General features: G+C 28.0%; 1 protein-coding gene across 1 annotated transcript in view; it reads right to left on the bottom strand.

The window, feature by feature from the left end:
* The window catches only part of LOC113370136 (nephrin-like), a 33792-nt gene that overhangs the window by 7365 nt on the left and 1433 nt on the right, over positions 1–24994 (bottom strand). Inside the window, exons 2-7 of the mRNA XM_026610803.1 lie at positions 10196–10328; positions 7405–7613; positions 3252–3362; positions 2402–2614; positions 926–1071; positions 708–843 (exon numbers count right to left, since the gene is read on the bottom strand). Coding sequence (XP_026466588.1) covers positions 708–843; positions 926–1071; positions 2402–2614; positions 3252–3362; positions 7405–7613; positions 10196–10328 — 948 coding nt within the window. The remainder of the gene's footprint in view (positions 1–707; positions 844–925; positions 1072–2401; positions 2615–3251; positions 3363–7404; positions 7614–10195; positions 10329–24994) is intronic.

Genomic DNA, 24994 nt, shown 5'->3' with positions numbered 1-24994 from the left:
TATTAATATAAAATCTTCTAATATCGATTTGTTTTCAAATTTTAGCAGAACTTCATTCTAAAAATAATTCACAGTTTTAAAACTATATGTTATATATTGATAGCTCTTTTACAACCGTTCTATGCAAATTATCATATTGTAAAATGACTAATTCCAATACCATAAAATTTTCTTTTATACATTTTTACTGCTAGTGGCCATGGAATTCCACTAACATTTTATTTTATATACGCAGATGTTAGATTTATCACTTACGTTAAATTTTTTAGCATCTCCGATATTGATGACATTAAAATAAATGAGAGGAATTGGATAAGAATCGAATAATAAAATGCAGATAAAAATATGTTATGTGTTATAAATCACTACTAGTAAAAATATGTTGACCAGAAGTCACGACTGGTCTAATTGATTAATCTTAAATGCATCATTATAGAGTATTGGAAATGATTATTCAAATCACATAAAATAAAGTGTTATGTTTTCAACCAAAGCAAAAAAAATCGAAGATAAAAAGCAAAATTAATAATGTATTGTTTTAAGATATTTTTATATCAAATGTAGACCATAAAATATATAATATTGCTGTTTACCACAAAATTTTATTTAAGAACAGAGGATGATCGTGATCGTGAGTAAAATTAATATCGATCAATAAAAGAAAATATGGGGAAGAAATATTAAATATCAATTTTACAAATACTTACATAACACATTTAGAAGCCATTTATCTTCCAGTGTACTATCTGGTACAGCAGGATTATTTGCACGACATGTTAAATATTTTCCATCGTCTTCCATGGTTGGAACGAAGTGCAGAATTCCTAATGTGTCGTATTCATTCTGAAAGCAAATTTAGAAAAAGTTGATTGCAAATATCATGTAGTAGAGAAAATAAATGTTAAAAATTTAGTTTTTCTTTTACCTGTTCACCAATTAATTCCTTTCCTGATTTCCACCATGAGATAATTGCTGGTGGATTCGAACCAGTGGCTTCGCATTCTATGTTCCAGTTACGTCCAGCAGACAATCTTGTTTCTTTATTTAAAATGTGCACAGAAATCGGACGTACTGAAAATATAATAGAATTCTCAAAATTTTCAGTGAAAATATATTGTTATTACATTTTTAAATTAAATTACGTTAAGAAATCTACTGCGTACTAAATTTAAAAAAATTATTCGAATTAGAAATAAAATTTATTGAGTTGAATACTGTCTAATGATAATTTTCATTGTGTTTCAATTTCTATAATTAATTTTTTTTTAAACCAAACCATATCGTAATAGAATTATTTCTGATTGCATATTGATAAAATTAAAATGAAACAAAAAATATTATTTTAAATATTTTCATACTTGAATGTTTGGTAATTATAAGTAAAATCAACAATTTAAGTAATGCATTTACATATGATATTTAATTAAATATTTTACATATTTTTACATCGTAATTTTCACTAGATTCACTCAGAAAATCAAATATAAAATATTTTGTCTATGCAGATATAATAAAAAAGGAAAAAAGTACAAAGCGTAAATGCCAGAAATTGTATTAATAAACTGTAATAAACCTGATCCTATTGATTACAGCGTTATTAATCTACAAAAATTAATTTTGCCATTTTATATATGTACATGGTCTGTTCAAAAAGTACCCGGAATTACTAATAATTAAATTTCGCGGGTCTGGAGTGTCTGATTGTCAAATTTTTTTTTATTGTGTTGGTATACATGCCCCTAAAGTATGATGAAATTTTCAGCTATATTCACTGTTTACTTTGTCTGTGGTAGTCGCTAAGGTTCGACGTGTTTTTCTGAGCTCGGCGATTTTTACAATGGAAGAATTGAAAAAGTCAAAGAATTTGTATTAAATTTTGCGTAAAAATGAAATAAAGTGTTGCAAAGTGCAAAATTCACCAGATATGGCTCCGTGTGACTTTTTCCTATTCCCAAAGTTGAAGAGACCCATGAAAGGACGGCGGTTTTCCTCGATTGAAGAAAATCGCCGAGAGTGCTCAAGGACATATCAAAAAGTGAATATCAAGGGTGCTTCGAAAATTGGAAAAAAACGCTGGCATAAGTGTATTATATCTGGGGAGGACTACTTTGAAGGGGACCACATTAATGTAGACGAATAAATAAATATTTTTTTGAAAAAACGAAAATTACGAAAACTTTTTGAACAGACCTCGTATATCGCAAAAGTATTTTCAAAAAATAACAAATCTCTATGCAATTCATTTCATGATAGTATTCGACTATGACATTCAAATGAAATAAATCGCTTCAATTCGATTTAATAGTAATTTTACATTTTATAAGACATTTCTTTTACTAACATACGTTCAATGATTGATATATTAATTGAACAAAAATAAATTAATATTGATTATATTTACACTGTATATCCAATACGATTGCCGTCGTAGCAGCCTGCACAAGATCCGTATTGGCCGCTTGGCACACCAGCCTGGCGTGCTGCTGCTGTCTGCCCACACCGGGCAGCAGCAGACGGTTGATTGATCCTCCACCAACGGCCGCTGGTCTGGGTAACCAGGATTCGTCCAGAAGTGTGGATTCCATAAACCAAGACAAGCGGGGCGTCGGACGACCTGGCTGAGCAGAATTCGGTTTAGAGAGAGTAATTAATAATTAAGAACTTACAAGGATATTGATATAATTATTAGTTATCCCCTTGGTGCTTATTGAGATAAGTGGTTTTATATTAATTTTGTAATTTTTGATCAAGATAAATGTCCATTGATAAAAACAAGTCATATATGGCAAAGTTCCAGAAAGCCATGTAAATTATAATGGTCAGTCAACGTGGGAGCGAAAGAACAAATAGATATGACCTAATGATGGTTTGTGTATCTAAAAGATTTGTTATATGATAATTGACTGTGGGAATCTATAATGTAACAGTTGTTTTGTTCATAAAAATATTTGTTATCATAAGCATAATTTGTTGAGTAAAAACTTATCAAAATAAACATTTATTTTATTCATTAATCATATGCGACCATTAGGTAAATTTTGATATTTGAGCGATAAAATGAATTTATGATTGTCTACAGCAATCTTATCAAGCAATACTAAAAGCATCATTTTAAAAAATGTGAGAAATTATTTTTCATGTGGGACATTATTTTTTTATAGATATAGAAAATTCTCACTAGTATTGAATGATGTACTTTAAAACTCCAGTATTCTGTATAATAAATTATTATGTAATTTGAAATAACTTACCGCCATCGACTTCGCAAATAAGAACTACGTCACTGCCTTCAACATAAGGAGCCACGACGCTACTGCGATTATTATTTCGGCCATCATAAATACGAGGTCTTCCTGGGGGTACTGCAAAGAATATATCAAAATAACAAAATATATAGAAAATAGCAATGAATTTCATACAAATAGTACAATACATTGAATATAATTAAAAATACCCATTAAAAATTTATGCGCATTGCTATATTCTTTGCCTATGTTTGAGATGAATCGTTTCAATATTGATCATCAATATGGGACTATACATATAGATCTACTATATATAGAATAATTATAAAATTTGGATGAAAAAAATAAGAAACATACACGTATCAATAAATTAGAAGACATCCATTACATGTCGTAACATAGATAAACATGTTAATTATTTCTATTTTAGAGCATTTTCTATCAAACCGGTTACGTTAAGTCTCCATTAACACATCGCAACGTCAACATTTATTCCATTTAAAAATTTAAAGAATTATATGTCACTTATATACAGCAATGAATTTAATACATCTCAATCAACCAATTTCCATCGTAGAATAAAGACAATGGAAATTGTAACTGTGGATATTTCTATTAAAGGAATTTCAATTCTGTAACGCAGGATGACTGGTCGTTTATCCGCCTCACCGAATTGTTTTACAAGTAATTGCGTTCGGCAGAAGGAATTGATTATAGATCGAATTGAATATAAAAACATCATGAACATTACAATGAGGTGTGCTTAAGCGTGAAGTAACGCATTATCTTCAATATCCGCCGATGAAATGCAGTATTTGAAAAAAATAAAGATTGGTAAAAAATAGTACTTAAATAAAATAAATGAAAAAATATTTTATTATCTATGCAATGTCACGCATCGACTTGATTGTAGGTGGTATTTTTTTGTTTAACGCACGATTTCAATGAATTGAGTGTGGAGAATAAATCTAATTAATAGTTGTTTTTGTGAAGTATATATTTAGACATATAAAAAACTAATGCTGAAGAAATAGTCACAAAAAAATAGAAAATTTGACTATAAAGTACAAGTTCTAGAGACTATAGTCTTATGGTAGTAAAACAAATGATTAATTTGGAGCCATATTCTTGCAGTGCAAATGTATAAGTTCCATGATAGCCATATAGACCTTGTACTTCATATTCAAATTCTCTACTTTTTTGTGGCTATTTCTTTGGCATTATTTTTTTATATGTCTAAATATACTTCACAAAACAATTATTAATTAGATTTATTCTCCACACTCAAATCATTGAAATCGCAAGAATAAGCTCCAAATGAATAATTTGTTTTACTATCATAAGACTATAATATCAGTTTTGACTGAAATCTTTATACAGTTTGTATGTTTGTACGTCTACTAATCTTTGGACAATAATTTTAAAATATGTTAAGAATTTAACTTTAAAACAACAATCAATTCGACGGCCCTTACAATATCAATTAGTTTCTACGATACTTCTAAATTTGCCAATTTCGATATCAAACAATATTTTGATAATGAAATGCCTACTGATAATATCTGATACTTTTTTTCCAACCGTTACAATTATTTCTTCCATTTTCCATACTTTTTCTAATTTTTGTTCCAAATTATTTTAACATTTTTCTACCCTAAGTATTTTATTACTACAATTATTTTCATATTATACTGCCCTTAATTATTATATTCCAGATATCGGACTCAAATGAAAATTGCGTAACGGATATTTAAAGTAATTTAAAGATTTTTTTTATCATCTGAAGAATCTCAAGATCTACAAGCCTTAATCAAACTATCTCAATATTATAACATTGTTTCTTCAAGATTGTATTACATAATACTAATGTTAGGCTTAATATTGTTTTAGAGTTCTATTTTCCTATAATTAATTCAATTAAGACATTTTATTTTCTTTAATTACTAAATTTAATCCTGATCCGTAATATAAATATAACTATATATCTTATATATAAAAATGGAGCTGTCTTTCAAATGTCCGAATAAAACTCGAAAACGGCTGAATAGATTTGGCCAGTCTAAGTCTTGAAAAATTCGTGCCAATCGTGAAAATTCGTGAAAATGCACTTTTTTGCATATTTTTCTCAAACACGGTACTCTGAAAGATCTCATTTGTATAATTATATACTCATTGGTATTTATAAAACATTTTCTAGGTTATATTATTTTTTATTTATGTTATTTAAATTCAGAACCCAAATTTGGTATCGATCAAATGGACATTTTGTCGAATAATATTTTTTCAGTTATAATTTCCCAGAATTTATCGCACAATAGATAGTAATATATGAAGGTCCGGGATTAAAAAGGTCCACCACCGATGTGCCAAATACCAGTAAAGTTAAGCATTGTTTAACAACAATATTTGAAAGTAGAGGAAAAAAGATGTATAGCCAGCTACAACCTTGATTTGAAAACGATAATTTTTGAAATGGGGTAGATAAACGGTAATCTTTGAAAATCCATAATAAAAGTATTTTCTTCAGTTGGTAGTTTTAGCATTAGTTTAAAATTATAATAAGGCTTTAAACCTTTTGCCACCTGCCCGTTACAAGTTAACCCGCATATAGGATAAAAAGGTCTAGATAACAAATTTTTGAAAGCCATCAAAAAAGCACATTTCTACAATGATGAAGTAGAAGTCAGTTTACTGAACGTAGTCAGATATGTGTTCGTTTGATATGTGCTATTTGTTGTGATATAATTGTTATGGTTTTCACAATATAGTTTATATTTGCTCAAAGTCAAATTGGACCTTTGTGTCTCGCCCTGCTCTATATATATACTTTTTATTAAATTTACTTTAATTCAACGAATGTAACTTGAAACTTTTCAAAAAGCAGGTCAAAAAAGAAATACTTAATTCATTTTTTATCTCTCCTCGCAAAAATTTGAAAATTTTGTATAAGCTCAGTAGTATTATTAACAATTATACACAAAATCTAGAATCTAAAAAGAATCTGAAAAACTTGAAACGTAATTAATAAGCCGAAAAACCAAAAAAGACTCGGATTGGATTATACGATGTATTCTATAAAAAGTGTATAAAACTTGCAGTTTGATTGTATTGACAAAATATAGACAAACTAATCGGGTTTGTTGTTTTTATAATACCTCATTGTATATAGCATTCAAACAACACATCCTTATGCACTTAAAGTATTAATATTTTTGATTCTCTAGAAATGGTTTAGAATATACCTTATTTAGCAAAACAACGTTTGCCGGGTCAGCTAGTTATATATATATATATATATATATATATAAATGATATAAAAATAGATAAGTTTACGATATACTTTGGATATGGTAAACAATGAAAAATTAAGTAAAAAAATCCAACATGAAGCACGAGTATTATGTTTAAAAATAAAGGGCTATAATTTTCTTTGCTCTCTTGGCAAAAAACTGACTTGCTCAATGGAATAATTCCTATAAAATCCTTAAAATAAATAATTAAAATGTTACAAAATCCAAACATTATTATTACACAGACATTAGAGATAATTGAACCATCCAAACGAACTGATTGCAAGTTTTCACAACACATAATATAAGATTAAAAAGAATACAATTAATAGATCTAACATATTAATCAGTAATAAGTTGTTCTACCATATTATTTAAAACATGTATGTGTATATGTAGTCTGTGTAATGTACTTTGTTTATAATTGTATGTATATTTGAGTTTCTTTTTTTTTTCTTTATTATACCAAAATTAAAATATAATTTAGTACACTAATAAAAGGTGAACCACTTTAAAATTTAATATGTTATTTGTCGAACTAATTACTCAATGTCTTTCTATTTAGACAGATTGTAATTTATAAGAAAATGAAAAAAAAAAGAAATAATTGAAAATTTCAAAATATTTTTGCATGTAATATATGGAAATTACTGAAATGATGATTATAATTACTGATTTTCTCACTGTGCAAAAAATGATTTGAAAAAAACAGTTACATATATCTTGTAATATTCGGATATCAACTGCTCAATTATTATATCCAATTAATTTCAGGTTCTACAAAGTAGCTAACATTTTCAACACAATTAAACAAAAATCTTCAATCCTTTTACAGTAATTTTACATAACTTTTATTAAATTGCACTTACCGACGACTGTGAGATTGACCAGCGAATGCCTGGTAGGCGAATCGCGAAAATCTACCCGACACCGGTACATCGCCTCGTCCCGGACTCTTGCCCCGTCCAGGAGCAGTGCAGCCGGCTTTGACGCGGTGCGAAAGAACGCCCTGCCTTCCATCAGGTCAGGAGAAGCCCAACGTCGGCCTGCGTCCAGGCGGACACGGCGAGCATCCAGGCTGGGATAAAGGAATAGAGAAGACAAATGTAGTAATGTTGAATTTAATTTGATTTTAATTTATCTTGCTTTAATTTATTTATGCCAAAATGTTCAGAAGGTTTTAAAACGTAAAGATACGAGGTCTGTTCAAAAAGTACCCGGAATTTTCGTTTTTTCAAAAAAATATTTATTTATTCGTCTACATTAATGTGGTCCCCTTCAAAGTAGTCCCCCCCAGATATAATACACTTATGCCAGCGTTTTTTTCAATTTTCGAAGCACCCTTGATATTCACTTTTTGATATGTCCTTGAGCACTCTCAGCGATTTTCTTCAATCGAGGAAAACCGCCGTCCTTTCATGGGTCTCTTCAACTTTGGGAATAGGAAAAAGTCACACGGAGCCATATCTGGTGAATTTTTGCACTTTGCAACACTTTATTTCATTTTTTACGCAAAATTTAATACAAATTCTTTGACTTTTCAATTCTTCCATTGTAAAAATCGCCCAGCTCAGAAAAACACGTCGAACCTTAGCGACTACCACAGACAAAGTAAACAGTGAATATAGCTGAAAATTTCATCATACTTTAGGGGCATGTATACCAACACAATTTTGACAATCAGACACTCCAGACCCGCGAAATTTAATTATTAGTAATTCCGGGTACTTTTTGAACACACCTCGTATATAAAAATTTTCATTTTAGATTTTTTTGCGACTACTTGCCCTACGGGAAGTTAAAAATAAGATCACATTCATAAAACTTATTTCAATAAATTCAAAAATATGATATTTTATAGTACAACTAGTATTTACAATTAAAAATATAAGGTTGTCAAATATCTCCCTTCCGCCCTTTTGTATTATAAACCAAGAGCAAAAAAGCGGAAGGGAGATATTTGACAACCTAATATATTAAAACATGAATATAAAAATCATGCAAAAAGCCAAGTTTTATCTTAATGCCTGCTTCATCATCATTTATCAAAAACATACTTTTTATTCGCTTATTTAACATTTCACAGTATAATTAAAACAAGTCGTTGAAGTACATTAAATTGCGTAAGCCTATGAATTATATCGTCTCTAGTAATTATGAATATTCGGCCGTGAAACATCTTATCCAAAATTTATAATTATGATTGTTCATTAGTTTACGCAAGTCGTTAAAAACTGACATCCGATGAATAAAGAGCAAAAATTCTTAATCTTATTACATGTAACACGATCTGTTAGAAACTTATTAATATATCATCAATCTTTCTGGTTGGAATAATTTAAATGTGTTAAAGTGATCGAGAATTGCTTATGAAACTCCTAAGGCAAGTTTTTTTTTTAAAGGTCGAGAGGTTAATACGTTAATTGCGAACATATATATTTTTAATGAATGTATTTATACCATTATAACTATTTCTTGTAAAGAAAGATCAAAAATGTTTTCAACAATTTGATTTAATATTTTCTATATAATTTTTTGATTTTAAGATTTTTTAAAATTGCTATTGCTACATCTTATTATTAGTACTAACATATTGTAGCATATTTAGAATGCTTTTCTTATAAATATAGGGAATAGTACATTATAATAAATAACTCGAAATAATATAATACAAATATTTTCTTACGCAATTGCAATTATAATAATGATACATAATTATTCTACTTATAAATATAATATAAAATATGTAAAAGTTTTTGCAAATTAGATCAAAACTTGTTTCTCACACGCCTTGAATTAAAAAAAACGCATCTTTCATTATTGCATGCATATTTAATATCATTTCATATTCAAATGAAAAAATACATAGATATATTCCAATCTTAAAATACCAGTTGTAAAGTTTGCAAAATATATTGAATATATTCTTAACATGATAAATATATTCTTAGCTTGATAATAATTAGCACGTTTCTACATGCATTAATATGCTCATTAATTGTCAACGTTAGTTTTGATTAATGCTTTACAATTACTTAATATTCCCATAGTATTTAAATCCTAGTAACATTTATTACATTACATCATAAGAAGAGACACCTGTATCCAAAGTATTTTTTACAATCCTTACAGTATTTATGATGAATAATTATTAAGTGGAAATAGAAATAATAATCACTTGATTGTGTGACTAATCGTGTATGACTAATACTAGTATTCGATATCCTAATTGCGGATGTATTAATAATTTTTTGTAGAGATATCATTGTAAAGTATTATTGATTTGAAATTAATATCGCTTGGGTAAATAAATATAATTATACTAATTTAATTGATAGTTGTCTGTAGAAACTATTTGGAAATATAATTAGGTACAAATATAAGTAGGTAAAAATAGAATCAACACAATACGAATCTATTAGAATTGAAATTGAATTATATATTTGATACACTTGATTATAATCGATAGTTGTGTTTTATCATACTTAACTCTTAACCTTTATAGAATTTAGTTTCAAAATACATAAATGTAATACTAAATTAAAATCGACAACAACTGCTTTTTTGCAGTAAAAAATATTCTTTTTTTACGATTTATATGCATATGGTACAATATTTATATGCATGCCATTTCGATTGAATAAAATTAATTAACCATACCTATAAAGAGGTTGCTGACTTGGTTCCAGGAACCATAACACCATGAGGACAACATCGCCTTCAATTGGTGGTGTCACATCACAAGGAAGAGCAACCTTTCGCCCGAACACTCCTTGAACCTGTGTCACCGGCACTGGATAAAAAATAATTTAAATTTAATAAGATTGAATAATTGATAATCAACATAAATTTATATTTCATTTTTATTTTTTTTCTTTAAGTGGATTTGACTACCTCAAATAATTTGATTTTAATGGAGATCAATTATTTGAAAAAGGTCATTTAAACGGAAACCAATTATTGTTTGCTTTGGTATATTTACATAGAGTATGGAATTTACATGAAAATATTATCTATTATTATAACACCTGTTTTTGTTATTCTGAAGCAGAATCTTAATCTCAGAACTTATAAAACGAGTTAATAAAATGAAAAACCATCGATTATCTCTTGAACATATCGCAAGCATACTCATATGAAATTATCATGCATTTAATCAGCAGAACTACCTGCCAAAAACTAAATTGAAACTTTTCGTTTAAATTAATTACTTATAATTATGTTGCAAAAATATGTAATAAAAAGATTTTAATTTAAAGATTGTGGATAAATTTGATTGAAAATTTGATCTTACACTTGAATCAAGTACAGTATCATTCATATTTCGATTTGTAATTATTAATTTATTTAACAAATAATCGAAATTAAAAATAATTAAAAATGTATAGTTTCTCGATTTCTGTATTAAGTACAGTATCATTCATATTTCGGTTTTGTAATTATTAAATTATTCAACAGATAATCGAAATAAAATATAAATTTGTTTAAAATTGAACACTTTCTCGAACCAAATGTGTTTCAACCTTCAGCTAAATAGATATTAAATAAACCAAAACTTTTTACCAACTACGGAATACAAATCGCATTGAACAAATAATTTAAAAAATAAGAAACTTATATTAAATTAAAAATTATATAAATTTTAGTTATAAAAACAAGCAAGTTTAATAATTGAAGAAAAAACAAATATGCATCACAGAAATTTACTAACGTTTGATAGCAATTTTAGTTACGTACTTGTAAATTAGGAGATTATCTTAAAATGATATTGAAAAGTGATAAAAAAAGAAATAAAAAATTTTAGAGTTCGTAAACGCAAATGAAATGAATACAATTTTATACTAATATGATTTATTTAAATATTAACATGTTATAAAATCAATAATCGTTTGTAATATGTTTAATGTTTAATGAAAAAATTTAGTAATTAAAAAATCCAGGATTTTTCTAATTTTGTGGTCAGCTTTATTTTTTTCCATTCCAATGTCTAACAATCTTTATTTCTTTCCTTTCCATTTTTATTCATTGTTAGTGTTATAAAATTATAATTATATTAAATTTACGATAATTGAATTACAGTGGTTTTGTAAAAGGCATGATTTAGCTTCACTAAATTTATTTTGCGAATATAGTTTGATATATTATTGTCCCAAGCCCAGCGGTGGCGTAATCGATACGGATAAGAACTAGTCCCGGGTTCGATCCCCGCCTACGCCGAGGTCGACATCAGGCAGCATTATTTCAAATTACCACTTGAGGTTATAAATGTCGAATAGAGTTTCAAATGGAAATCACCTTTCGTGGGCATGTAAAATATGCTGATCACTAGATGAGATTTATCTAATGTACACTACATCAGATTTATCTAATGTACTACCCACATACAAATACAATGGTTAACCACTGGGTTGCCTTGCATCAAAATACTATGTTAAAGAATGTTCAACAGAAGAAGCTTATAGAACACGTTGTTCTGATTGCTCTTGAAATATATATACAAAAAATATTATATGTCCCTTGGACAAATCTCTTTTGGCCCAGCTGTTAGTTGTATCAATAATTTATCATTTACAAACAGCGTTAAAATAAATTTATTTTCTCAGTACCATTTATTTACTCAATGCCTTTATTATGACAAGTCATTGGTTTGATCCGCCTTCATGCAAATTTATTGAAATCGTCATAAATCATTGCGTGGTGGCCGCCGAAGATTGTGGGCGGATTAATTGTCATCTATTAAATTGTTATAACGGCAATAAATAATTTTGTTATTCAATAAGACGTATAAAAAAATTGAATATTGCATGTTTATGCAAAACTGTTCATTAAAATCATATTGAGCAAACACAGAGACGAACAGTATAAATCATGAATTGAACATTATCAGTATCAAACATTTTACGATTTCATAATTTCTACCAGCCCTCCAGGTAAATGCACATAAATTTTATTTTATTTATTTCCCATCATCAAGTACGAATTTATTAACGATTCCGATAACATTTTAATAACCCGCAGTTACTAACTGAGCATGTTTCGTAATAAAATCGTAAAAAGACCCAACACCACATACATATTTTCGCTCATTAAAACCAGTTACATAAATTTTAAATTGTTATCAACCTCATATATTACTGTCGATAATTTAATATTAAGCATTTTTATATTGCATGTAAAAAGAAAACCGCGCCGCCACGCCTAACGAACCTGGTTAGTCAAAAAGTTTTGAAACTTAAATCGTTGTTTTTTTATAATTATATGAAAGACAATAGGATAATTTTTTATTATGCTAATTCTAAATAAACAATATACTAAGCTTAATGTCCATTTTCTTCATTTTATAATAAGCAATCCTTTTGCTCTTTTATAGCTAGATATAGAGTTAGTCTATATATGTAGAAAATTCAACAGTTCTAAATAATTGTATAGTATTCATAATTTATAAAATTCTATAAAAATCATATCCATAAGGTCTAAAACTGTTAAAGGACAATTATCATATTTTCCACAAAATAGATATAAGTACCTGATATTCTGAATTATAATAGAGTTTTGTATAAGAACAAGATGATAGTATTCGCCAAGTTGCAAAATACTATTGTAGAGTTATTGAATAACGAATATATATGAAGTACTTAAATTTGAGAAATATTAGAACTATTTTCAATAAATGTAATGCAATTTGAGTTTGTATATACATGTATTTGAATATTCACTCCTATTTTCCATTTAATCTGCGGTTAGTCATAAATGTAAATTGAATTTTATATAACTAGATAGTTATCATCCTTTGTTAAAAAGATATTATTTCGATGAAGGCGAATTAAATTAAGTTTACAGAATTTAATGTAGTTATTATACAAAATACATGAAAAATATCATAATTATCAACCTAATATGCTAATAATAATTTTTAATAGTAACAATCTTGAATTATCATAAAATATTTACAAATCCCCTTATGAAAAGGGTTTTCCGAAAATAATTTTGAAGTAAAACTTCTTTAGGCGCGATATGGGTGTAAAAATTTCTTTAGGCTACACGGGTGTAAATCCGTACAAATGCAACGAAAATGCCAACGTGTAGTTGAACACTACGACGCCGTAAGCGCTGATGTCGCGAGTATCCACTCCCGTCATGTCATGCGTAAGTCGAGCGCTAAACCCTATATGAACTTGCATTAATTGAATCATGTTTTTTATGTTATGTCCTCATGGAATAAGACTTTTCTTAGAGAATAAATGTGTCATGGAATATAATAAATTTATACTGAATCTCGTTGAAGACAAAATAATATCTACTGCCACGGATATTTATGTAGGTTGCCATGCGACAGATCAACAATCATACATTCGTCAGCAGTTTCACAAAAATCGGTTATTGATACCGCGGGTTTGCCGTATGAAATAATTTTAGTTCTGAATAAATTTTACATTATAACAACTAATATTGATGTAAGTGATGGCTTAGCTAATGGTTGTGTAGGAAAATTAGTGTACATAGAACGTGGCGATAATGATGAACTTCTACGTTTATGGTTTGAATTTCCTGGTAAGATAGGTAACAAAATAAGAAGAAAGCTGCACATCATATTCAAACTCCTAATATTAGTAGGACAGCTGTGCCGATTCTCAGGAGATCTTCATCTATTCCAATGAATAGAAATAAAATCATATTTGTCAAAAGAAATCATTTTCCTTTAGTGTCTGCTTGTGCACTCACAATACACAAATCACAAGGTGGTACTTTTGATAAAATTGTATATGAATACAATAAAACATATAATCAGCAGCTTCTATATGTTGCATTATCACGAGTTACCAGCATTAATGGATTGTTCATCATTTCAAAAAATTTTATCATGGAAGAAAACGGCCAGCAGGATTAATGAACTTAAAAACTGAATTCCAAAGACTTTCAACTTGTAGATTAATAACACAAGAAGAAAAATTGAGTGAGATAATAAGTTTGAACGTCATTTCATTGTTTTCCTTTAACTGCCAAAGTTTACGAGCTCATTTGCCTGATCTGCAAGATAAAGTGCTACAACGTTGTACGTTTTTGTTATTTTCGGAAACTTGGATTAATAATGAAGAACGAATTAATATTCAGAACTATTACTGCGTTACTCAATACAAACGATCGGACTCAAGAGCAGGTGGTGTAGCTGTCTAATGTCTATTATTCATGTTCAGATACTCTTCATAATGCGACTCCTATGCAGTTTCTTGCGCCAACGATATTACTGGATATTTCTAATGAAATTACACAAGTAGGTGATATTACACACACAGAATCAAACATTGATTATAGTCGTCCTTTACATTTCTCCCAATAAAAACATATCAAATATTATTAAATTTCTTCATCAGCAGTTACTTCATTTTTCTTATGAGGGTGCAAAACTTTTAAACACTAATCACAACGAGATACCATTAATTCTTGCTGGAGATTTCAATGTCAATTTTCGTTCAGAAGAATCTCAACCATTAATTGATTTTTTAAATAATAAATTTAATTTAACAATGAATAATTCTCCATTTGAATCAACCACAAGATATGGCACGACTATTGATGCAGTTTTCTCCAGAAATGTACATAGTTTACAAAGCAAAATTTATGTCTCTCATTTTAGTTATCACAAACCTATTATATCATATATGAAATATGATAGCAATTAATCTATCGATGTTGTTTTAAACTGTGTTATTGATGTTATGTGATTATTAATAAATGATTTTTAAAATTTAAATATGATGTTTTTTTTATTTTTATCTTAATTGCCTACTCATACAATATTAAAAGTTTTACTTCAATCGCGTGTGATCCTTACGCGCACTCTTTTTTTTTTTTAAATATCTTGTATTAATATTTTTATAAAATTCAAATTAAATATTTTATTAAATATCAATTTTAATAAGGTTTTATTGTCAAAATAACTATGAAGTATAAAAGGCTGCAGCAGTAAAATAAAGTAAGACCATCCTTAATTATCCTTAAATAGAATATGATGTCTAATATTTCCATTGAAATATAATGATGATTTAATAGTTTGGCACTTCATCATATTGGAATATCCGGAATAAATTCAAAGAAACTGTCTAATGTTAACCAAATAAGATTAGCGATCAGTAAATTATTATTTACAACACTTTTTTATCCATATGTCAGTACCGTGATTTATTGATAATGATTTGGAGGTAATTCATTTTTACAATACGACAACTGTCCATATATCTTAGATATGTAACACAGAAATATTTAGATCATTTGAATTTAATTTTGTTTATGTGTGCATGCTTCGAACAGGTGAGATCAAGTACGAATGAAAATTAAGACATCATTATAAAGACAAATTTTATGTACAACTTTATGGCTTTAGTTTTACTGCAAAATATTCTCGTTTTAATTACAAGACAGAAGAAATTACATCCCAAACAACAATCATCAACGATATAAAATCAAATCGCACAAATCATGTGAATGACATTAATGTTCTCGACATTTCATCTTTATGATACGTTGGCGGAACGCAAGTGCCTCTGAACTGAACATATATAAAATAATCCAAGAGTCGGAGAAATAAAATAAAATTAATAAAATATTAAATAAAATTTCTTTCATAAAATAAAATTTATTTATATTGTATCAACAGAAAACTACAAGAATAATGTAGATTGCCAAAGGGGTGACATTTATGATGACAATTTAGATCTGGAAAGTCATCATGAGATCTTTTTTATTAATTTTAAAATTAAAATTCATTTTTTTTATTTTGTAGCAAGAATCTATTGCTCGAAGTATTTACAATCTATTTTAATTTATATGTTAGTGTTTTTTATTCAATTTTATTCTGCAATTTGTTTTATAGATTGCAGAAAAAAAATATATTAATATAAAAAAAAAAATTATAAATTATTGCATTTAGCAGAGACTGCTGACAAGTATATGCTAAAATAGTTGATTACAAATTAGTAGATACCCCCAGTGGCAAATCTACTAGAGCTAATTAATATTATAAAAAAACTAAAAACAAAAGGAAAAACAACAATAAAATATAGTGAAATGAAAGTATTATAGTTCATTATACTATAATAGGTCTCCAGGTAATTTTCCGATTGGCCTTGCGACTTCTTATTGCGAACGCAAGGCGAACTGGAAATTGCATTCGTTTGAAGTCAAACGGAAGACCAGTCGGAATCATTGGCATGTCACCAAATCGCCAGCAATGCTTGATTGAATGTTAAAATTCAGTGCGTGTACATTATTATTCTTTGCGGCAAGAATTGCTCGTTGACTTAACTAAGCATAATTCTGATAATTCTCACTAATGTCATTACTCGAATTTTCAATTACGGTGCGTGAAGTTCCAGCAATTTGCATGAAGGCACGATGCCAGGCACCATTAATTTTCTTAGCTATAAACCTTGCGGAGCCTTAGACCTTATATATATATGTAGAAATATACACATGAAAATAAATGATCCATCGATCTTTACCCCAGCCCTCCTTTTAAATTGCATCTCAACATTTATATTGACCGCTGGATTAGTAGTATGGGACCGGTTTCGAAAAGTAAACTTGAATTATACTGAAGTGTGGAGGCAAATAGAAAAGTACGCTGATATATGCGATCTTGGTATTGATTACATCTCACAACTAGAAATAAGCACAAGAGATGAATAAAATTAACGATATGCAGAAATTTTTCATGACAAATATGCACGATATTTATGAGAGAAAAAGTAGAAAGAAAATGTGCAACGACAAAAAGTAAGGTGTAAACAAATTAAAAGTGGATTAATAAGAGACTTGCGGTATGAAATTATATACAAGGAGTGTAATTTGATATATGTATCCGCAATCGATTGCAAAATTAAGTCGTTAATTTTACATAAAAAATTCTTGTAAGACATATATAACGGTTTGTGCTACAGAAGCCGAGAAGTATCTAATAACATATTAAAATATATAATTAAAAATTTTATTAATTAGATTAAACATTCCGATATTTATATATTAGTGTTATGAATTATTCAGAGATGTGATCTCTATGACGAGACACAGGAAAAATTTTACTTCATTATATCTGAATTGAAATTTCAGGATATCATCATTTTTGTCTTGACATGATGCATTTGAAGAAAAATAGACTAAGATGAATAAAATAAAAATGCAAATTATAATTTTCTTATAATTTTACATAATATTTTCTGTAATTTATTTATTTAATTAACAACAATAAGTAAAAATCCCTAGGTCCACAATTAAGAAACTTATCTTATTAAAATGTTGATGAAAAATGTTATCTTGTTGCCTTTACCAATTTTATTTTAGTAATAACATATTCAATTATAACTATATTATATATCATAGCCAATGTGTGAAACAGAAAGTTTATATAACAGTTGTGAAGATTGAATAATATTTCATTCCATTTTATTACCTATAAATTATAAACGTTTCCTTATTATTTATCTTAAACAATGTATCACACGATGAATTTCCTTAATAAATATTAAATAACTGACCATAAATCTCTACACATCATTTACAATAATTCTTTAGCAAAACGAGAATTTAATAAATTGAAATTATTATTGGCATAAGTAATTATAATATGTTAATTTATATTTATTTTATTAGTGGTTAAATAATCATATTACTATTGCGTCGAAAATTTATATGTAAATGACCTACTTGGTAAGAAAAATAAATTATTGGTAATATATTATGTTTAAACGTTTAGTATAATTATATTGCTGATTAGCATTATTTATTCCTAACTATAGATAAGAAATCATTTCTATTATCCTATCGATAAACTTATAAAAAAATGAATTAAGCCAAAGATTAATTCAATTAAAGATTTTTTTAAAAATAATTAATTAAAGATTTTTTTAAAAATAGTCTTATGATGGATGGGATAATTTAATTAAATGCTTCTAAATTACAATTTATTGTTAATATTGTAATTCAAAAATGAAGCATTTTATAACTGTCATAATTATTGCTATATGGAAAAGATTAGTATTCCAATTCGTGCCTGTGAATTATTATATGATGAACTATACCGGATTCTGATTAACAAATCAAACATTTCTGTAGAATATTAATTATTAATAACTGAATATAAACAGCATTTTTTCAGGTAATAATTAAAGTCATCTGGCGTATGTTAATTTCGTTGAAAACAACAGGTTGTCTTTGGATGTAAGTTTATTATTATTGTTTAGTATGCTAATGGAGTTGTGCTCTATTGCCTGATCTTAATCAATTAACAAATACATATCAATGTCTATATGATACTTATGTAGAAAAAATCTACTCTGGATTACAATTGTAAATAAACAGAAAAATTGCTTGCTTCGCGCAGTATCGCAGTAGTGAGGCTTATACAAGTTTCAAATAGTTTTACTTCAATTTTATTTGTTATTCAAAATGGAAGTAATAAAGGTAACTACTACTCATTTCAATTTATTTATATATGTGTTAATGTTTGTGTGTACCTATATAAATATTTTTGTATATTCTCCAACATCAAATTAAAAAGTGAAAATGGACCGATTCAAATTAACGAGCTAGATAATCACCTTACATACTGTAAAATGCGTAGATGTATAATTATTATTTATACTTTCTAATAAATCAAAACCGAAATTATTCAGTTCGTTAGTCACTAATTGTAAACACACATATTTACTCATACATATTATTTACAATGAATTGCAGAATATATTGTTTCTAAACCGTAAAAATACTATAAATCTTGGGCTTAAGTCGTGGTGACAAAATCTATTTATTTTTAATATTGACGTGTGCAAGATTTTTTAAAAAAATGAAGATTGTTTGTACACTCGTCTTAAGTAGGCACACTTTGCATACAAAATCGGAAGAAGTGCCCATCGACCTCAATTAATTCAAAATTTGACTTATTTGACTCCTACTGTTCAAGATTTGGCGAGATTCTTTGATCATGGTAAAGGAATTTGGAAATTTTGTCACGCAATACACATACAAAGTATAAAATATTAAACTTAAGAAATAATAAACTAGTGGTGTTTGGCATCGTGCCTTAAGGCAAATTGCTGGAACTTCTCGTACAGTAACAAAATGATCGAGGAATATTAAAGGTTTCCAAATAGATTAATATACTGTAATATTTTCAAATATTTATAAGAAATATATAAACTGAATTACTAGGATGTTCCTTAATATAGACATTTTCGAATTTCCTTGCTCCCAAGGAATCAAATGGTTCCAAATTGACAAAAAACAATTCTCTATAAGTTTTAACTCTTAAGATTGTCTTTTAGATAGAGCGCAATTCAATCAAAGTTTTGTATGGAAATAGCGTGAAAAAATTTTGCGGAACGTCGAATTTTTAATAAAAAATGAAACGAATATTTACTTAATTCATTTGTCGCTAAGTTATACCTAAAAAAATTTTTTTTTTCATTTTCAAAATTTGTTCCATGCTATTTCCATACAAAGTTTGATTTAATTGCACACTATCTTAAAGTTATGTTTTTTGATTATTCAAATCGGATATCCCGTTTTCGGCTAGATCTGCCTTTGCCAGAAACTAATCAGCACATCTCCCTATCAATACGAATCGATTGCTTTTTGAATTTTTCAAATCGGTTCATCCATACACCTGAAATCGTCGACGAAATATTGTCTCCACACATACACACACATCCATTTTTTCTGAGGCATGCCAAAATGAAACCTCTGAAACGTGTAGATATGCAAAAATTTTCATTTTCGATTTTTGACCCTTTACTATAACTTATCCTACGGGAAGTTAAAAATTTAAGGAATATATAAACATCATCTACGCATTTGCCACATAATCCTATTACTTTATACTAAGCTGCGAGATAACTCTATATAAAACAAATCAAAAAGCGACAATATCAATATTATATTAATACCTTTCAACAAAACATCTCAAAAAAGTCAAATGCCATCACGAAACCAATATTATACTACGTTTTTCAGCATTACAGTAATCCCTATACGTCGTTTGATTTTGTCAAACTAATATTTCCATTGATAACAACAATTCGTATAAGCGCGCGTGTTTTTTTCTTATAATCGTTCATTATCAAATCCAAAACTGGTTTCGAGATTTCAGATAGAATATTTTATAATTCCACGGAGTTTGTCTTCATAGAGCGGTACCGATTATTATCAATCTGATAACTCGACATGAAATAGAAATTTGTGTCTCGGCGGTGGGTCATTAGATTCCGAATTATTACCACTGTTGAGAAGGCTAACGATCCGCCGAGAGGAAGTGATGAGCACCTTAATGTTCTTGGATGTTCGGTAATTAAAAATATCGAGGTGTAATAAAGGATATATGTTTTGATTTGTGAAAGAATAAGCGAAGATAACGTCTTAATTTTGCGACAGAGTTTATTTTTGGAGCGAATAGGAAATGTCTGGACCAGAAGCCTCAGGTCAAGCAGTAGTGATAACGGTTTTCACCTGAAAATATAGCAATAAGTTTCACCTGGAAATATAGCAAGTGACATCCCTGATCCTGCATTGCTACATCAATAAATATTTGACCTATTACAGAAATTGCAATTAAAATTCACGAAACAGAGATTTCCATACAGATATGGGACAACTGTTTGGATAGCTATCTGTAGAACCGAGCAGTATTTAGTATAGTATTAAGTGAAATCTGCCTAACAGCTTCTAGGATTCTTACGTTCTGATTGCTGTTCAATAAAAGTAAAAAAAATGTTCTGGACTCCTATGTAGTCTAGTGGTTAGAGCTCTGAATAAGGGTCAGAAGTGCCAGTTCTGATACCCACCTCGGACAACCTGATGCAAAGTAGTACCTCGGATTTCAGAGTAGTTTGCATCAGGTTACACTAGAAAATATATGTATCCAAGTGAAAATAACACTCTCTTGCATTGTCCATCAATAAAAAATTCTAGATGAAGTTGACACATTTTATTCGTGAAAACCTCTAAATCTAGATGAAGTTTTATTCAAGTTTATTCGTGAATACTTTTAAATCTACTTCTTTTGGGCAATGATCAGCCCTTTTGGATCATCAAGTTAAAATCCCATCCCAACTTAGAACAGTGCCTTCAGATCTCATTTTCTGCAAAATATCAGAACTTGACAATAGTCTAGCTGAATTTTTGTCAACATGTTTTTATTGTCCCAAAAAGTTACTCATTTTGATGTCGAATATTGAAATTTAATTCATAATATTGAATAAATTTCAAAGTTTCCTTATTATCCATTAGTTTGCAATGTCTTATAAAAGAAAATTTTATTCTCTAGTAAGTCCTTTAGGTTTTCTTAATCCGAGAAACTTTTCCAGCTACAAAGTTTTTTTTAAATAATTCTTCAGCTTGCAATGTCCTGTCAGAAAATAGCTCATTAGATTAAGATTCTCTGTTTTAAGAACCAAAAAAAAACTTTTTTTCACTGATTCTCCCATTTATTTATTCTCCCATGATCTCTTCAACTTTTCTCAAACCCGAAAGATTTTTTCCAGTAGTTTTCTCTTAATGTTTATTCTCTCCTCAAACGCTATTTTTTAAAAGTATGTAAAGTGTATATATGTATGTAAATGCAGAGATTGTCGATATTAACCCTTTCCACCCCGGCGGCAAAATTCATGTAAATCTCGCAAATCGCAAGTGGAAAAGGAAATATTTCTAATTTTTATATTTAAAAAAAACATTAAATGATTAAGTAGATAAAGTAGGCACTTCAGGTTGCCAAAGGCTGCTCTAAACAGACCCTAAAGGTTATAGAAATTTCATAAATTTTGTATAGCATTAGAGCTTGTCAGATCTTTAAAAAAATTAAGCTTTCTGGAAAAAAATCTAAGAAACTTACGAAAAATCCAAGGTTCTGACATGAACCAGACACATGTAGAAGTTGCCTAAGAGTATTTTTTTATTTATTTATTATTTAATAGACAATCAGAATACATTGTTTCTATAAGCCTATGTGATCATATTATATATGGCGTTTAGAGGTCTCTATTGAAGTGATCATCTGCTAGAAATAATCTATAGCTGCCTGTATATAATTTAATATTGCAGATACTTTAGCCATTTCTCTTAATATTTCTCTTAATATTTATATTAATTATGGTATCCTCCTTTATTAATATTTTATATTTTTTGAACTTCAAACGATTTTATAATATTATTTACAATTTTCAATTCAGATTATATTTTTATGTAATTTTAAATTGCAAAACAAATAAAAATATTTAAAATAAGTTGCTTCTTAACAAAGTGATTATACTATGATTAACTATATTATTAATTTTAAAAAATAATATTGTCACATTATAAAACCTTGCATATATAATAAATTTCTAATATTAGCCAACACATTTTATTTATTAGTGTAGATGCCATAAATTTCGCCAAGTTCTCAAGAACCCAAAAACCGCGCAACCGCTGAATATTTATATCTTTGATCGGATATCTCTGTCGAAACATTTTGTATGTAAGACTCACTTTTCGTCTTTTTACTAATCAGATGTCTCTGGATCAAGTTTATTACCTTATGGTAATGTATTGAAATTAAGTAATATACCGATGAAAAATATTGACCGAGTGTAATAATTCAACACATAAGGATAATGCATATTTATTGTCACGGTGATAAATTATAATTTAATATTATTTACATACCACTTAATATTGATAATGTAATCGATACCTATGATATACAGCCAAAAAGGTATTATATTTTATTGTTAATATTTTATAATAAAAATTTTATATGTGAATGAGTGATTTTGATTTATTTATTACGATGTGTAATGCGGTTAAGTGTGTAAGAAACTTCTTTTATAACTGCTTTCAGAATATTTTCAAATATAAATATTTGAAGGCGGGTCCGAATTTATGGAATTATTATTATGAGGCTTTTCGAATTATGTGATGATATGTTACCTGAAGGTAAAAGGCTCACACCAGAACTGATTAGAATATATGATGTAGTCATTTGTCATAGATAATGATATATTTTTTATTTATACACTTATATTAGTACCTTGTTAAAAATATTGTTTTAGTAAATTATTTGATTTTTATCCAAAATAATTTTGAACAATTTATTTGAACGATTAACGATCAAAAAAACTCAAAAAAATAAATATACTATCATCCAACAGTCATTTGATAAAATAAGAATTTGAAAGAACCTAAAATTTAATTCTAATAAATTCCAATTACGAAAACCAGTAAATAACTAGTGGTGTTTGGCATCGTGCCTTAAGGCAAATTGCTGAAACTTCCCGTACCATAATTTTTTTTTTAAATTAATTGTTTTTTAAATTTTGTAAAAAATACATTTTTGAGAAATTTCAATTTTTTTAAAAAAATTGACCCTTTGACTAATCAGTACGGCTCCTTATTCATAGGAATCGAATGTTTTTTGAATAATTGAAATCGGTCAAACCGTGTTTCCGAAATCGTCGATGAAAATTCGTATCCGCACACACATACATACACTCACACACATACATCCATTTTTTTCCTAAAGTATTCCAAAATGTTCAGAAACTTTTGAATGAAAATTTACATTTTATATTTTCAGATTGCGAAGTTAAAAAAAACATTCTTGATACAAAATTATATTTTATGCATCAAAAATAAAATTTACTGATATTTCAATTCCTTAATAAAACTTTAGAATTAGTTGCATGTTTTAAATATTAACAAAAAATATTTCTAGAGTAAATGATTCCAAAGATATTTCAATCTTTTTTATCGACATTGGCATATTTTATTGAGTCATACACTACATTAATTTAAAGTCATGAATAACAAAATAACACTTGAAAATCGATAGAAATTTATAAGTGTACTTGAAGTAACAAAGTGTTTATAATAACTAAATCTTGTTTGAATAGGATCACTAATTTTGCTTAAAAATATTGCGCAATTAACTGCTATTGAAAATATTTGGAGAGCCACGTAATACTATATGATATTTTCACATTCACAATTAATTTTTTATCAATTTGATGTAATTTAAAATTTGATTTGTGAGAAAATTATTAATATAACAAGTACTTTTTTCTTATCATTATTATTTCTCTGAACACTTTCTAAGTAAAAAAAATATTTATAAACTTGTATTAAAAAGTTTAGTAATCAAAGAAGTAAGAAATTTTCAATGAAATTTGTGATTACTTCCCACACATGGAATTTTTATTATTTTTACATATTAAAAGCTTTGTTAAAACTGTTAAATCTAACACAATATCAGATAATCTTAAGGCAATAAAGTTCACTATAAAGGTGTTAATTAGTGAGACATCAAGTCCAAATTATCACCTCAAGAAGTGACAATAATCTTTTGGTGACACTTGTTCACACTATTATAAAGCATCGATTTTATATAAATAGGATTAAGTTCTGGGAAATCGTGATAATATTTTGATCATCTCATAT

This window comes from Ctenocephalides felis, unplaced genomic scaffold (genome assembly GCF_003426905.1).
Source record: "Ctenocephalides felis isolate EL2017-DRISC unplaced genomic scaffold, ASM342690v1 CF-g0.4_SCAFFOLD_01492, whole genome shotgun sequence".
NCBI lineage: Eukaryota > Metazoa > Arthropoda > Insecta > Siphonaptera > Pulicidae > Ctenocephalides > Ctenocephalides felis.
Note: the sequence above shows the minus strand (reverse complement) of the source record. Positions and strands in the feature narration are given on the sequence as shown.